The 16,413-nt window shown below is 37.0% G+C and overlaps 1 protein-coding gene across 3 annotated transcripts in view; it reads left to right on the forward strand.

Annotated features, from left to right (window-relative positions):
- The window catches only part of slc1a9 (solute carrier family 1 member 9), a 45,268-nt gene that overhangs the window by 16,244 nt on the left and 12,611 nt on the right, over positions 1–16,413 (forward strand). For 2 of the 3 annotated variants that reach the window (XM_051106244.1, XM_051106245.1), the window contains exons 2-6: positions 9,622–9,768; positions 11,330–11,482; positions 11,602–11,855; positions 14,576–14,681; positions 14,824–14,950. In XM_051106244.1, the coding sequence (XP_050962201.1) occupies positions 9,627–9,768; positions 11,330–11,482; positions 11,602–11,855; positions 14,576–14,681; positions 14,824–14,950 (782 nt within the window). In that variant the 5' untranslated portion in view covers positions 9,622–9,626. Of the gene's footprint in view, positions 1–6,218; positions 6,443–9,621; positions 9,769–11,329; positions 11,483–11,601; positions 11,856–14,575; positions 14,682–14,823; positions 14,951–16,413 lie in introns of those variants that run through there. The other variant, XM_051106243.1, reaches the window with a different exon arrangement.

The following is a 16,413-nucleotide window of genomic DNA, read 5'->3' on the forward strand; positions in this document are numbered from 1 at the left end:
TTGTCATCAATGGTGATTTTGGCAGTCAAGGTACGATGACTCTCCCTCATCCTCCCAAAAAGCATAATTACCCAGCTAGGCTGAATCCAGATGTGATTTTACTCCAGGCATTTAATCTAGAAAACAAACACAAGGAATAAGTGAGATATATATATATATATATATATATATATATATATATATATATATGCATATAAAAATACGCTAGAATAAACCAAGCAAACAGAAAACAGAATGTATTCTAAAAACAAAAATCCATAGCTTTAAGTTCTTGTTCTTCAGTAGTTTTCCTGTTTAGTTTAAGCCACTAATTAGACAAGGTTATCTGCAGTGTGACAGAAATGTGGTTGTTGAAACTTGTTACATAACTTTTACTTTTTAACATTGCTATCTTCGATACCATCACTGAAGCTCCTGCAAATAAGGGCAGCCAAACCACAAGAAAAGCATTCTTATCTCCTTCTCCTACCTGCTGAAAAAAAAGACAGCTATGTGGTAGCAGGTGTCCCTGTGTGGTTTGTTTTGATGGTTTTAACAGGGGTTTTAGACGCTTGTCAGCTGGTCAAGATTGGGTGACTAGCTAAACCATGTTAAACCAGGCTTGGTCAAGGTTTAGCTCAATTAGACTAATCTTTTTCTCATGTTTTAATGTTTATTGTAATTCTTGGCTGGCTTTCTAAAGAGGTTCCCCCAGGCCTTTCTGTCTTCCAGGCATTTTGGTAAAAACCGCAGTGTCAAGTAAAAGTGCTATCTCTCTATCTAACATCTTGTGTCGCACTGATTAACACCCCCAGAATCTTTAATTTCCACACTGTGTGATCTACAAAAGGATTATGTGTGTTTGGTAAGCTGAAGTTTTGCCTGTGGCTAATCGTTTCATCCATTCCATTCCTGAGCATCCTGTTCTGTCATAAAGAGCTTGCCAATGTAAATCGAACCTGTCCTGTTTGATATTCGCTAGGCTAAGCTTTAGGCATTTGTTTGGTTGCTTGATGAGGAATGATCTCAGATAATGTTCATTAAGTGCCAGTAAGTGGAGGAAATAAATAGTGTCTAAGTAGAGTACATAGTCCTTGCCTCAAGATATGGCAAGAACCAGCAAGTTAAGATTTAATTTTATTTTGTTTGTGCGATCATTTATCATTTGATTCATTGATAGTGTTCACCCCCCAAAGCTTTATTAGTCATCTGAAAGCTGAATAAATAGGCTTGATGTACGTTATTTGGCCGAGATACAGCTATTTGAAAATTTGGAATCTGAGGGTGCAAAAAGGTGCTTACGACTGGTTTTGTGGTCCAGGGTCACATATATATATCCTGTCTGCAATAACAGCGTTACTCAGACCCCTCTTAAATCCACCGAACTCTACCCAACACAAAAGGTACTCAGTTGTGGAATTCAGTGGTCACCATGGCAACACACCATATCAGACTGCTCCGGCATTACTCTTGTGTCTGCCTAATTACTATTGCACTGTGGACTCTATTTCTGTATTTGTACAAACAAAAATAGCGCCATCTTGTGTCTAATCGATAGTAGCAAGACGTTAGAGAACTTTGGTATTTGTATTGCTTTAAACTAGGCCGATATATATTGTTTTGGTGTATAATACAAGTAAAAGTATTAAATAATTTCAAATTCAATTAAAATTGATGTCTATATTTTTTTATTTGGTGAGGAATATGCACTCCGTGCCAGGGCCCTGATTACCTTGTTGGGTTTAATTTGCAATGATTTTGGAATGCATTATTCCTTATTTAACCACCTTATTTCTCAACACAGAAGTTCAACGTTTTCTGTGAATGTATGAGACTTCTGGTTCATTATCCGCCATAGGAAAATAACGAGAAGAATGACAAAGTGCAGTAAACGGTTAAACTGTTTGCACTACAAACCATTGTGTTCATAATTAAGATAATACGTTAAAAGAATATGGTAAGACATGCCAGTTTGCAATATCTAGCTGCAAAATCAGCCATTTTGCATAGCAAAAAATAGCTGGAAGCCAGACACATTAAATTTAACTTAAAAACTACATGACATTTCTCACAAGCGAGGTAACAACAGCACTGTTCCTGGAGAAACTTAACTTAAAGTTTCACCATTAGTAGAGATGCTGCTGCCGATCACTTCTTAGAGACGTACAGACAGACTCGGTGAGATAATTCACAAGCTTACTGTCTGAACTTCATTAACTGCATTAGTCTGCTATCAACGGCTCAAGCGTCATTACTAGGTCTAAAATGACGTTTTGGAATTAGCAACGGAGGCACTGGATGAGCTGCGAAAGAAATGAATCCTACTCACGATAACGTTTTAAGGACAAAAACTAGACGAATGCTTTGCAATATATGTATGTCGTCAATTTTTCCTTCCTTACAGCACAGGTACACTACCGTTCAAAAGTTTGGGGTCAGTACATTTTTATTGTTTCTTTTTTTTTTAAGAAATTAATACTTTTATTCACCAAGGATGTATTAAGTTAATAATTAAAAGTTAATAATAAATAATTTACATTGTTATAAAATATTTATATTTTGAATAAACACTGTAGTTTTTAAACTTGTTATTCATGAAAGAATCCTGAAAAAAAAAAATCACAGGTTCCAAAAAATACAGCACAACTGTTGATATTATCCAACATTGATCATTCTAATAATAAATCCGCATATTAGAATGATTTCTGAAGGATCATGTGACACTTAAGACTGGAGTAACAGCTGATAAAAATTCAGCTTTTCATCACAGGAATAAATTCTATTTTAAAGTATGTTAAAATAAAAAACATTATTTTATATTGTAAAAACATTTTGCAATATTACTGTTTTTTTCTATATTTTTAATCAAATAAATGCAGCCTTGATGAGCATAAGAGACTTCTTTAAAGACTATTACAAGTCTTACTGACCCCAAACTTTTGAACGGTAGTGTAGTTCCAAGTCAGTTTGATCACCGTTCTATATTAATGTGCTGCTTTCAGTGACGCACACAAACACACGCACAGAGAAAGAGAGAGAGAGAGATGCACACAGTCAGGAGCACAGAAACTTGTTGTCAGCACTGCCCTGCGACTTGGCTTAGATACATTAATTTACTGCCTGGCAATTTTACAACTTCGTTTACTGGTAAATTGCCAGAACAAATTTAGCGGTATTTTTGAAAAGGTAATTTACCGGTAATTTAGCAGTAAAGACTGTTAGTGTGAAAGGGGCTAATGCTTGCAAATGACCATGGTATAAACGGGATAATGCACGCCTAGTTGTGCATTATGTAAGAATTAATTTATATCAAGCTGGTTGTTATGGCAGAATAAAGCCCGACAGGCTTATCAGAGGACTGTTGTATAAGACTGAAGGGCATTATTTTGCAATAACAACCAGCTGGATGTACATGATCCTGCTTATTACACGGCTGCTTGCTACAAAAGTAATTAATTGGACACAAAACATTGATCTGAGTTTAAAATATCTGAACTCAAAGCTCCTGTGAAGAAAGCAGTTGCTAGCAAGCGGAAATTTCAAACTAGATGGAAATTTAAGGGATACGCTGCTGTCATCCCACTTATTACACAACATTTCACCACGTAAATAATTAGGGCGATAAAAGATATTGATTCAAGACAAAAATGTTTCAAAATCTTACCAGTTTGTTAGTTATCTTATAATCCATTACAGTGTACAAAACACTCGTCGCAAAATGGCAGCAGCTGCGTTTGTATGAAACGAGAGAGCGAGTCCGCGATACCAGGATGACAGAACTAAATATTTGTACACATAATTAGGGCCTGAACACCTGTGGTATGAGGACCCTGTTGGAATTGCACAGATTCTTTTTCCTCTTCTCCAAAATGAATTGCATTTTTGAGGGCCTAAACATGCTCGCAAACTCATGAAACTTTTCACACACGCCAAAAGTGGTGAAAATCTGATATGGGTTTCAGAAGTGGGTGTAGCAAAATGGCTCGATTGTGCCACCTATAAAATGTCAATGAGATGCCCCTTGAGCTATGTTTCAAATACATGTATGAAATTTGGTAGACACTTGTAGCACACAAATAGCTACAAAAAGTACCCTGGTAGGAAGTCTGTTGTTTTTAATTTTTTTTTTTTTTCAAGTTTTATGCCGTTTTTGTCATTTCAGGCGTGGTATTTAAACAAACTCCTCCTAGAGATTTAAACAGATCAACAACAAATTTGGTCAGTGTAAACTAAAGCCCTTTGTGACATTAAATTGCGAAGATCTAGAGTTTTCGTTGAAGGGCGTGTTGTTGGCGGCCTGACAAATTTCGATGTTTTGCCATGAAAAAGGAAGTTATAATTCAGGCATACAATGTCCGATCTGCACCAAAATTCACATTTGATAAGAGTCCTGTCCTGGACACATGCCCATGCCCATATTCACTTATAGTCATAGCGCCACCAGCTAGAAACAGGACGTGGCATGTCCAGGCTTGTCAAAATGCTGCTGTCAAACACGTCATGAGATTCCCTTGTGTTCAATCTCACGTACTGTGTCAACAACACTTAAAGGAGTAGTTCACTTCCAGAACAAAAATTTACAGATAATGTACTCACCCCGTTGTCATCCAAGATGTTCATGTCTTTCTTTCCTCAGTTGTAAAGAAATTAAGTTTTTTGAGGAAAACATTTCAGGAATTTTCTCCATATAGTGGACTTCTTGTACCTGCGAGTTTGAACGTCATAAAAAGGTTTAAATGCAGCTTCAAAAGACTATAAACGATCCCAGAAGAGGAAGAAGGATCTTATCTAGCAAAACGATCAGTCATTTTCTAAAAAAAATTTAATTATATACTTTTTAACCTCAAATGCTCGTCTTGTCTAGCTCTGCCATTCGCATGTGCACTCTGTGTAATCCGGGTCAGTACAGTTAAGGTATGTCGAAAAACTACCATCTCATTTTTTCCTCCAACTTTAAAATCATCCTACATCGCTTCCGAAGTACCGACCCAGTGTTTACAAAGTGAACATGCAAAGAAAATCAAACACCCTTCACAAAAAAAAAAGTAAAACAGTGATGTAGGACAATTTTAAAGTTGGAGAAAAGTTGTCAGAGCTAGACAAGATGAGCATTTGTGGTTAAAAAGTATATAAATTGTAATTTTTTTTTAGAAAATGACTGATCGTTTCGCTAGATAATATCCTTATTCCTCAGCTGGGATCATTTAGAGCTCCCTGAAGCTGCATTTAAACTGCATTTTGGACGTTCAAACTCACAGACACTATAGAAGTCCTCTATATGGAAAAAATTCCTAAAATGTGTTCCTCAAAAAACGTATTTTCTTTGCGACTGTAGAAAGAAAGACATGAACATCATGGATGACAATGGGCTGAGTGTATTATCTGTAAATTTTTGTTTTCCTTTAATGCAGCACTGGGCTCAAATAATGGTACAATATCTTACCGATTATTGCAGTACCGCAAATGCAAAATGCAAACCGCAAAAACTCATCAGACAACCACTAGTAGCTTTTCTGTTTCTGTACAGTGCTCCAAACCTGTATGACTGGAACATGAAAGAAGATATTTTAGGATATTATGAACTACCACTTTAATATCATCTTCTGACTGACAGCCAAAGCTCTTACATTATAGGTGGCCAATCCTCCTAATGTTCTTATTCATAAATCAGTCTGGATTGGTGGAAAAGAAAAAGGTCACATACTTTATCGGGGGAGGGATGCATTGTGACACTGGCTGATCTTAGAGACCTGTATCATGGCTTAAGAGCACAAAATTGTGAGAATGAATAATTGCTCTTTATTATCTAATTTTTTCATGAACTGATTTTTTTTATGTCTTGTTGACTGTTGTTGCACAGTTTTGACTTGCCTTTTAACACCCTGACCTTTCTTTAACACCCTGACCTCCCACCAGCCGTGTGCCTGAAAATGACTTATTTCGGTTACAACCTGTTACCTCCTCTCTGAAAAACAAAAGCAGCACTCCAAAAAAGGGATTAGCAGAATGCAGTAGTGCTTCATTTTTATAGGCGCAGTTCTGGCATGTTTCTGCCTGTGTTTGAATGCGGAGACCTTCGTGAAAACAGGTTTAAGCTCACGACTTCAGGGAAAATTGTGAGGTATTGTAAAAAGGGATGCAGAATCACTGGTCATAAGCTTCTCTTTCTCACTCTCGCTCTCCCTTCACCCATGAGGCTTCACAGAGGATTATGTTTGTGCAATTGAAACTTGGCAAATGACTTCCCTCCCTCCCCCTCCAAAAAAAAAAACATTTCAGCAGTGCTGCCAATCCGTCTTTATGTCTGAGCAGCAACTGTTGTTTTAGTTTAAATCTGAGATGAAGAACAAACAGATGAACAGGACAGGGAACATCCACAGAAAGAAAGAGAAATGCAGGTCAAAGAGTCAGTACCAAACAGGTAAGAAGAGAAAGGGCAAAAAGGCCAAGACGGCAAACTCAGGTGAGTATTAGCATCTATCTCGTCTAGCTATTTTAGGATAAAAGAATTATTCTTCATGATGATGCAATTCACAAAGGTTTGTTCGCAGCTATAAATGTCACTCAGCTCTTGTTTCCCTCCTAACACGTGTGTTTATTCTATATGTCTCATTACTCAAGCATCAGTTTCTCTTTCCTCAATCAGTGTCCAGCTTTAAGCAGATGTTTATAATGGGCCGAGGCTGATGAAATGTTTATTGGTCCCACTTGGCAGTCATACGGTATTGTAAAGGAGCAGGAGCTGTGTATTACTCCCATATGGAGGTTTGACAGCGTATATGTGGGTGTGTCAGTGTGTGCGTGTAAGAGAACACGTGAAAAGTAGCAGTTTAGAAGATTAAAAGATTGGACGGGAGTTATAATGCTTTCCTGCAAGGCTTTGTGGTTTTGTTCCTTTGCGATCAGTGATCTCAGTGACTTCCAAACTTAACCAGGCCTCCATTTCAGCATCGTTTGATTTGTCTTTATATAAGAGGCGGAGCGTTATAGGAGAAACAGCTGTAAGATGCACGTGATGTGAGGAGGTGAATGAGTAAATCTCTTGCTTGACTGTTTCAGACCATCATACGGATCACAGAATTGCCAACTGCTTGATGCAGATTGTGCTTCGGAAGTTTCTAACAAACTGTTTATTTATGCGTTTTAGATTGTTAGTACAAAGTCTTAGTCATAATTAGTCATAAATAAACCATTTAATGATTAAGAAGAGGAGTGCAATCAAATGAGGCAAGCGATACTTTGGCCTCTGGTGTCATGCGCATAGACGGCGACAGATGAAAATATTGATGACCAATTATGGTAATGTGGTGTGTTATGTGTCGGCATGCTCACGTAAACACAGCAGAGGGTGGTTCTAGACTTTCAGATGCAATTTCACGAACCTATCATCGCACTCCTGTGTTGCTGAGGTGAAACATTTGTGACCGTACTCATGAGGGTGTTAATCTCATCTACAACTACAATTCATCAGTCGTAGATGTCACGGGTACTTCATCTATCACTGTGGTCTTTGTGTTTTTCTATTACTAATATGAGTTTTATACACACGCTAAGTTTGTTGTCATTCTGGTGAATTGTTTTGCTTAGCCACTGCTCATTAGCAAGATAGAAAGAGAGCTTGCACTTCGTCACTGCAGTAGTATTTGTTCAGAGCATTTTTTTAGAAACAGGACATGACCAAGGCACTTTGTTAGACCTGGAGAAAGCACTCCAATAGCATTCCCATTTATCTTAGTGTCTATTACTCAGCTTCCATCTGCGCTACGCAAGATGATTTCAAGATGATCACTTTCCTCAATGCCTGACTAAAAACATAGATCACTTTTTGTGATTTTTCTTGTTCTGGCTAGTTTAAGAACTTTACTAGTTAGATCTTAGCTGTTAAGATTTGTTGAAAATTTGAATTTGCTTTGATTGTATTAGAAAATTTAATCAAAATGTTTAGTTTCAACGGCAACACTGTAAAAAATGACCATGAATTCAACAGTATCCTAACAAATCATACATCTAACAAATCATAAAAACGTATTTATACAGCTTTTAGATGATGTATAAATCTCAGTTTTAAAAATGTATCCTTATTACTGGTTTTGTGGTCCATTGTCACATATACGGTGAAAAATATATGGTTAATTGGACATTGCATGTAATTTTACGATAATATACCATTTTCGGAAGTGAATAAGAATGTAAAATTTACAGTGAATAGCTGTAAATTGACATTCCCAGAATTCCCTGCGTTACATTTTTTGAAATTTGATTTTTTTTATTTGAATTTTTTATTTAAATTTGATTTGATTTTTTTTATTACCAGTTTTGTACATTAGAGTTGTATGTTGCATCTAATGTTGTTAAATTAATGTTTATTACATTACTTCAGTTTGATGTTTGTTACCATGATGGTGTTTATTGTTTGTGTGAATGACACTGTGCACCTTCTATATATGTTAATATTTAAAAGCTGCTTGTGATGATCTTTGGTTCATCATGTGACTTTCTCATCACCACCTGCTTTTGGTGGTTATCAGTGTATTATTGGTATATTAACCGTATATCAGTTAATGAAATTACGGTATTTAAATGTAAATTTCAGTTAAAACCTAAAACACCGCAACTGTATTTTTTACTTTAAAATTCTGGCAACCACAGCTGCTGTTCTTTTTTACCATCAATTTTATAGATTTTATGTAATTTATATGTAATTTGTGATATGTAATTTAAAAGACATTAATATATTTGCATAGTAAAGAATAACTACACCGTAAAGAAGTTTTCTATTCATAATCTGGCGAAAAACACATATACACACATACTTTGGGTTTCTATGTTCTATGGGGATAAAGGATTTTGGATAATGCCATCTTTATGGGGACATTTTGAACACACACACACGTACTTTGATTAAGTAAAAATAACTAACACAATAAAATACAATAAGAACATGATAACAATAAAAAAAAAAACATGATTTTTGAAAAAAAAAAAAAAATGGTCGTTGTTTTCACAATGTTGGTTGAATAAATGATGCCTTCATGAGCATAAGAGACTTCTTTCAAAAACATTGCAAAAAAATCTTACCGACCCCAAATAAAAAAGAAAGATGTTTTTTGGCAGTAGAATGGAGTCATTTTGGTATCGACCATGTGTGACACACATGTCCTGAAAAGTGAAGTCAAAACATTTTGTTCGCCCTCTGGTGGTCAAAAACCCCACCCTCACCATGTAAACAAATGGTACACGAGCCAAACAAAATAACCAAATTACGCCAAGTAAATTTTTCCCAAAGATGGTTTGCATAATTTTAGGTAGCTCTTATCATGCTGATGTATTTTTGTGTTGTGTTTTGTGTGTATTTTGTGTGTGTTTTTTAATAAGTTTGGACGGGACTTTGATAATGTGGCTCCACCTCATGATCAGTACTGTGCAGACTTTTCTGTAGTGGAAGAAAGTTGAAGTACCACAGTGTATGGTCCTAGCCAGCAGGATGTAACTAGGCTGTGCAAACAAGCAAAACCTTGACCCCATGACCCCTTGAGGAACGGCCTTGAGTTCACTGGAAGCATAAAGTGAAGGATAGGATGATTAAGTAATCATAACGGTTTATTTACCTTGAACTTTTTTCTGTTCTCTTCACTTATACAGATAGAATGACGAATAAGCATTTGGGCAACCAGACAAGTGCAGCAGCATTGCAGATGGACGATGGAGTGGATACAGAATTAAAAGACGACACAAACCAACCATGTGGCTGGTTCTCACGCAACCTGCTCCTTGCCCTCACCGTGCTAGGTGTGCTCCTGTGTGTGCGTGCGTGCATGTATGCATGTGTGGGAGTGTTTGTATACAACTTCTGATCTGTCTGTGTCTCCTTCCTTAGAAGTTCAGATGATTAAATAAATTTGCCAGTTCATGGTTTTATTGTTTGGTGGTTATAAACTAATAAAGCCTCGCAAGTTACAGTGAGGTGATAAGGACAAAATAGGTGAGACCGTTTTATCTCTAAAATTTGTTGATAATACACGGGAAGAGATTAGTTAATTTCGTAGGCAGAAGGACGTGTTTATTAATAGCACGGCAGCTGGAAAGAGGAAAATGTAATGGTCACGAAAACTAAAATATTACTATTGGACCAAAAAAAGCAAAAATGTATGATACAACCAATTTAAAGGATTAGTTCACGTCCAGGATTAAAATGTCCTGATAATTTACTCATCCCCATGTCATCCAAGATATTCATGTCTTTCTTTATCAGTCGAAAAGAAATTAAGGTTTTTGAGGAAAACATTCGATGATTTTTCTCCATATAGTGGACATCATTGTCCAAATTTGGACTTCAGGTCCAACTTGCAGTTTCACTGGAGTTTCAAAGGGCTCCACACAATCCCAGCCGAGGAATAAGGGTCGGTCTTATCTAGCAAACCGATTGGTCATTTTCTAAAAAAAAAATAAACATTTATATACTTTTCAACCACAAATGCTCATCTTGCACTAGATCTGCGATGCAAGTCCGTGATTTCACCCATTACGTAGTCAAGTTGGAAAGATCACACACGGTTAGTTCTTCGTCTGTGTACTTCAGTTCAAAAAAGTTGGGTAGAGCAAAAAACTACATCTCATTTCTTCTACAAATTCAAAATCGTCCGACATCTTTGTTTTACCTTTTTTGTAAAGGGTGTTTGACTTTCTTTGCACGTTCGCTTTGTAAACACTGGGTCGGTACCTTTCCAGTGTCAATACTTAATGTATGAAGTCGAGCTTGTGTAAGATGAGCATTTGTGGTTAAAACATATAGAATTTAATTTTTTTTTTAGAAAATTACCAATCGTTTTGCTAGATGAAATGCTTATTCCTCATCCGGGATTGTGTAGAGCCCTTTGAAGCTAAATTGTGGACCTTCAACTTGTTGTTTTCCTCAAAAACCTTTCTTTTCGACTGCAGAAAGAAAGACATGAGCATCTTGGATGACATGGGGGTCAGTAAATTATCAGTAAATTTTTATTCTGGAAGTGAACTAATCCTTTAATCTCTGCTTGTCAGCCTTTATCTTTAGCTTTCATCAACTCTCTCTTTATACTTACATTCTTAAAAATACACAAGATAAACCATGTCTGTGGTTTCATAACTGTGATCATCGGTCAAACCGCAGACAAATACCAAACTAACAAGTTCTCAGCAAATTTTTTGGCCCCAATGTAGTGACACTGTTTATACAACAGTAGTTTGAGATGTTGCAGATACAGGACAGTTATGCAGTGGTGCATGAGAAATACCCAGTATCCTTCAATGCTGTGAACTATACACCTTTAAATAAGCAGGCTGAACATAACCGGTGTAATCGACACTCTCGCAGGTGTTATAGCGGGCACAGTGCTGGGCATGATGCTGCGTTATGTTCCTGATCTGGACACAAACACTCTCATGCTGGTTTCCTTTCCGGGAGACATCCTGATGAGAATGCTGAAGATGCTCATCCTGCCCCTAATCATCTCCAGTCTCATCACAGGTCAGTCCTCAAACACATGCATTGTGTTTTATGACTGTTAAATGAAAACAGAGTATCTACAGCACAAGAAAAGACACCATTTATCTTTGTTAATACGGGATCTCTCTCTTGGCTCGCAGGCCTGGCCGGTCTGGATGCTCGCTCCAGTGGAAGAATGGGCACCAGAGCAATGGTGTACTACATGTCCACCACAGTAATCGCAGCTGTACTAGGTGTCATCCTGGTGCTCGGAATACACCCTGGGAACCCAAAACTCAGGTCCAGTCAGGTCGGCTCCGCCTCCAAGAACCAAGAAGTCAGCAGTCTGGATGCCTTTCTAGATCTGATCCGAAATCTTTTCCCAGAGAACCTGGTGCAGGCATGTTTTCAGCAGGTAAAAAGTTGTGCTTGTGCTTTGAAAAGTTTTCACAAGATCACCCAGCATGCATTTGGGATCGGTGGTTTACCATGAAACCAGGTCCCGCCCACAAACAGAGACATCATGGATGAAAGTTTATGTCTCTGCTGACTTGTGGGTGATTTTATTTCTCTCTCTCTTCAGTTGTTTTCTCTATGTTTGTGCTCTCTTGAAACATTTAGCATTTTTGTTGTTTAGAAAATGTGAATCTTTTAGAAAAGTGGTGTAGCGGGTTTTTCGTGATGTATAATGGGAACCTCTGGTCATATCCCAATTGAGCATTGTTTTCATGCTCTCTGCGGCCAATGATTCACAGCTGTTGTTTTTTACGTTGTGTTTGTTTATGGTTTTTGAGCATCAGGACATATCACGCAACCTGTCCTGTCCATCTGCCTAATTTGTCTCGCTTCTAACAAGTGACAGATGAATTTGTGTACATTTTGGCCAACAAACAATATTAAAATCATGCTCATTTATTTTGATGATTATTTTATTCATTTCATTTAAGCATAGTTTTTTTCCAGCTGTCTGCTGTCAGATAAAAGCATGTCATCGTCCAATTATCGTTTTTTACATTGCAGCTCAACTGTGTTTTAAGTTGTAATTATTTAAAAAGTTACCGACTGTTGTATACAAAGGCCTAAGTATGCTGGGCTCAAAATGTTGCATATTATTCAGGTCGCTCTAAACATTTGTGACGCTCACTTCTTTTTAAATGAATTTAAATATATCTTACGGTCACACTGTGGTTTATGTTTAGTATTGCTAAAGCAAGTTATTCAGTTTATTCTAAATAGGTAAGGCTTTTAAATACTTAATCTGATCACACTGACACAGTTCTTAACAGAGCATATAATAAACATTATCGCTTTGTGTATGAAACTACTTTTCATCTGAGGAGTTCCATCTAATTATTGTGTTTGCAGAGCATTATATACACCACTTCAGAACGGATCCACCTGGTTAATAAGCTCTTTTCCTGGAAGTTTGTTTGCTTGGAACGCATTGCACATCACATTTTATTGAGCAGCACCACACTAAAAATACTTCTATTTTTATATGGAAATAGGTCAAGACGTTTTATGAGTGCAAAACTACAGAGAATAGAGACTATGACTAAGATATAATCAAAGGTGACATGTTTACTTCCAAAATATTTTACTGTAGACACATCTTGCTGACTACTATATATATATATATATATATATATATATATATATGTATATATATATATATATATATATATATATATATATATATATATATATATATATATATATAATTTTTTTTTTTTTTATACAACTAAAGGGGACACTGGATGCAAAATTCACTTTTACATGGTGTTTGCGTATAAATGTGTATTAGCAGTGTGTGGACACAACCACCCTACAATGATAAAAATCCATTCACTCCTTTTTTTAATCTCCCAAAAACCTAAATGGTCTCAGAGAAGTGAGAAGTATGATATCATACTGCACAGGCCCTGCCCACGAGTGCTGACGGACTGTCTCGTATTAACATATTTCTGCCCTCAGCCAGTTGTACACTGTCTGCCATTTTCTCCACGCTGGAGCAGCTGTAGAGACAACAATGTTTCCTAAGCAATGCAGGTGTTTTGTAGTTGGATGTAAAAGTGAACATAAGGGTCGTCGTTTTCCCCCGACATCAGAGTCAGTTAGGACGCAGTGGATTTGTTTTGTTTTTGATGGTAACGCACATCCAAATACACAAAAAATGGAAGAGAGGGGCGGGGTGAGCAGTAGCTCATTATCATATAAAGTTACATGCACCGAAACAGCTCACTATGAACAGAGCAGTTTTTGACAAGGTAAAAGGGGTGTTGTTTTACATGAACATTGAGGGATTTTAACCAAAGTATGTTGCAGATATTTCATGAAGGCCCTAAAAAAAACCATACCAACTTGTGAAAAATGGGCATCCAATGTCCCCTTTAAAGGAGAAGCCACTTCCAGAACAAAGATTTACAGATAATGTACTCACCCCCTTGTCATCCAAGATGTTCATGTCTTTCTTTCTTCAGTCGTAAAGAAATTGTGTTTTTTGAGGAAAACATTTCAGGATTTTTCTCCATATAATGGACTGAGATTGAACTTTCAAAATGCAGTTTATTGCTGCTTCAAACGATCCCAGCCGAGGAAGAAGGGTCTTATCTAGTTATTTTCATTAAAAAAATACAATTTAAATACTTCTTAATCTCAAACGCTCGTCTTGTCTCGCTCTCCCTGAACTCTGTATTCTTGCTCAAGACAGTTAGGGTATGTCGAAAAACTCCAATCGTAAAATCATTTCAAAATCATCCTACATCGCTTTTGTTAAAATAGCCAATCATTTTGCTAGACAAGACCCTTCTTCCTTGGCTGGATCATTTACAACTGCATTTGGGATCATTTGAAGTTGCATTTAAACTGCATTTCGGAAGTTCAAACTCGGGGCACCATAGCAGTCCATTATATGGAGAAAAATCCTGAAATGTTGTTCTCAAAAAGCAAAAATAATTTCTTTATGACTGAAGAAAGAAAGACATGAACATCTTGGATGACAAGGGGGTAAGTACATTATCTGTAAATTGTTGTTCTGGAAGTGGACTTCTCCTTTAAATGTATTGCTCTGTTAAATATGTTTCACAGTACAGCTTAAAGTTTTACGGAATCGTCATCTGTGTCTTCTCTTTTTAGGTTCAAACGGTGATGAAAAAAGTAGCTGTCCCAGTCCAGAACCAAACAGAACCGATCCTTGTCAATAGGAAAAAACTGGAACTGAAGTGGGGAATGAATGTTTTAGGTTAGCGTATATTCTGGGATTTTCTTCTGTACTTAGAACACAAAAACCAGCAATTTTAAGTACCACCAAATACAATGGATGAAGATGAATTTCTATTTAATTTCACTGTTTATAATTGTCATTTTTGTCCCTGTGTTGTAAGGTTTGATTGGGTTCTTCATCGCATTCGGTATCTGCATGGGGAAAATGGGAGAGAGGGGGAAGCTCATGTGCGATTTCTTCAACATCCTTAATGAGATCATCATGAAGATGGTGTCCATGATCATGTGGTCAGTATTCTGCTTTATCATGAGTGTGTACAAATTAAATATCTTTTGCAACTGCAACAAATGAATTTATTTTAAACATTTTATGAGTGTCATCCATTTATCATCCACTCATAAATACCACGTTGTTTCATGCCAGTCATGAAACTCTAGATGGCGCAGGCTGATGGGTCGCTAATGCAAACCGATGATATTCACAGCATTAAACTACTGGTTGGTTCATGTTAAAAACACAGCCAATGAGCTTGCTGCTCTATATTTAAATGGTTGGTTAAAATTCACTAGTGAAGCTTACATCAGAATTCTTCTGAAACCCTCCACTCCCCAGCTCCACCTGTATAGATCTACTATGGGTTATTAATTGTTAGAATGGTCACGGATCAGCGGTCTCCACGTAAAACTGATCATGCAGATCAAACCGTAAGTCGTAGAGACTTGAAACTTTGAGGGATGGTGGTACTCACAACGTGACCAAGACTCACCCTAATCAACCTGACAGAGGTGCTACAGCAATCAAAAGTACGAAACTGCTCCTAAACCATCAGTTGCAGGCTCAGGTGTCTTATGTCGCTGGAATCCTTGGCAGGAATCCACCAGACATAATGCATGCCTCAGATTCGATCATGAGCCTGGCAAAATTTTCGGGTATTTCGCAGTTTTTGAAAAATGTACTTGCGAACTAGTCCTAGGTTTTTCACCCGATTGGAACCAAACCAGTGCAGAAAGATTCGCAAGAGCGAATATCAATAATTATCAAAAAAAGTTGAACTTTCGACTCACTGCCGCAAAGAGACATCAAAACACTCGAAAGGGGCAGGCCTACTTGTAGTAAAATGCCTATAACTCCTGAACAGAATTAGATATCTCTGCCAAAGTCAGAACTATTATGTAAAAGCTTAATCTGAGGTCACAGGGGAGAATACATACAAGCAATATTCTTATCATACGATAGAACTCCTCATTTCGGACAAATTTGCCTCTAGAACCACTGCTGTCAATCAAATTGTTTGTTAAATGATTGAGAAGAGAAAAAACATGGCAATACAATTCTCTAGACTCTCTAGGCCAATAATTATCAAAAAATGTTGTCATTTACCCTTTGGGAAGCTATAGTGGGGTCGTTCAGAAAAGGGGCCTGTCCAAAGTTACCCAAAATCCTATAAAGCTTAAAGGAAAACTCAAAACTGAGCACATGCGACAAGTGATTCTAAATAAGCATGCCAAGTTTTAGGAGGATCAGACCACAGCTGGAGCTATAACAGTCATAAATGTTAAAAATCTTTATATTTCTAAGGTAAATTACCTGGATTTGCCAAAAGGCTTTTTTAATCATTGATTTAGATGGGTACAGCCTTGCTAAATAATATGTCATGTTTTTTTTTCTTATATGCTTAAATGCCTTAAGCGCTTGAACCCTGGTAATCGCTGCTTGCAGCTATATTTATATATGTTATTTGTGCAGCAGC

The sequence above is a fragment of the Labeo rohita genome, chromosome 3, assembly GCF_022985175.1.
Source record: "Labeo rohita strain BAU-BD-2019 chromosome 3, IGBB_LRoh.1.0, whole genome shotgun sequence".
Lineage (NCBI taxonomy): Eukaryota > Metazoa > Chordata > Actinopteri > Cypriniformes > Cyprinidae > Labeo > Labeo rohita.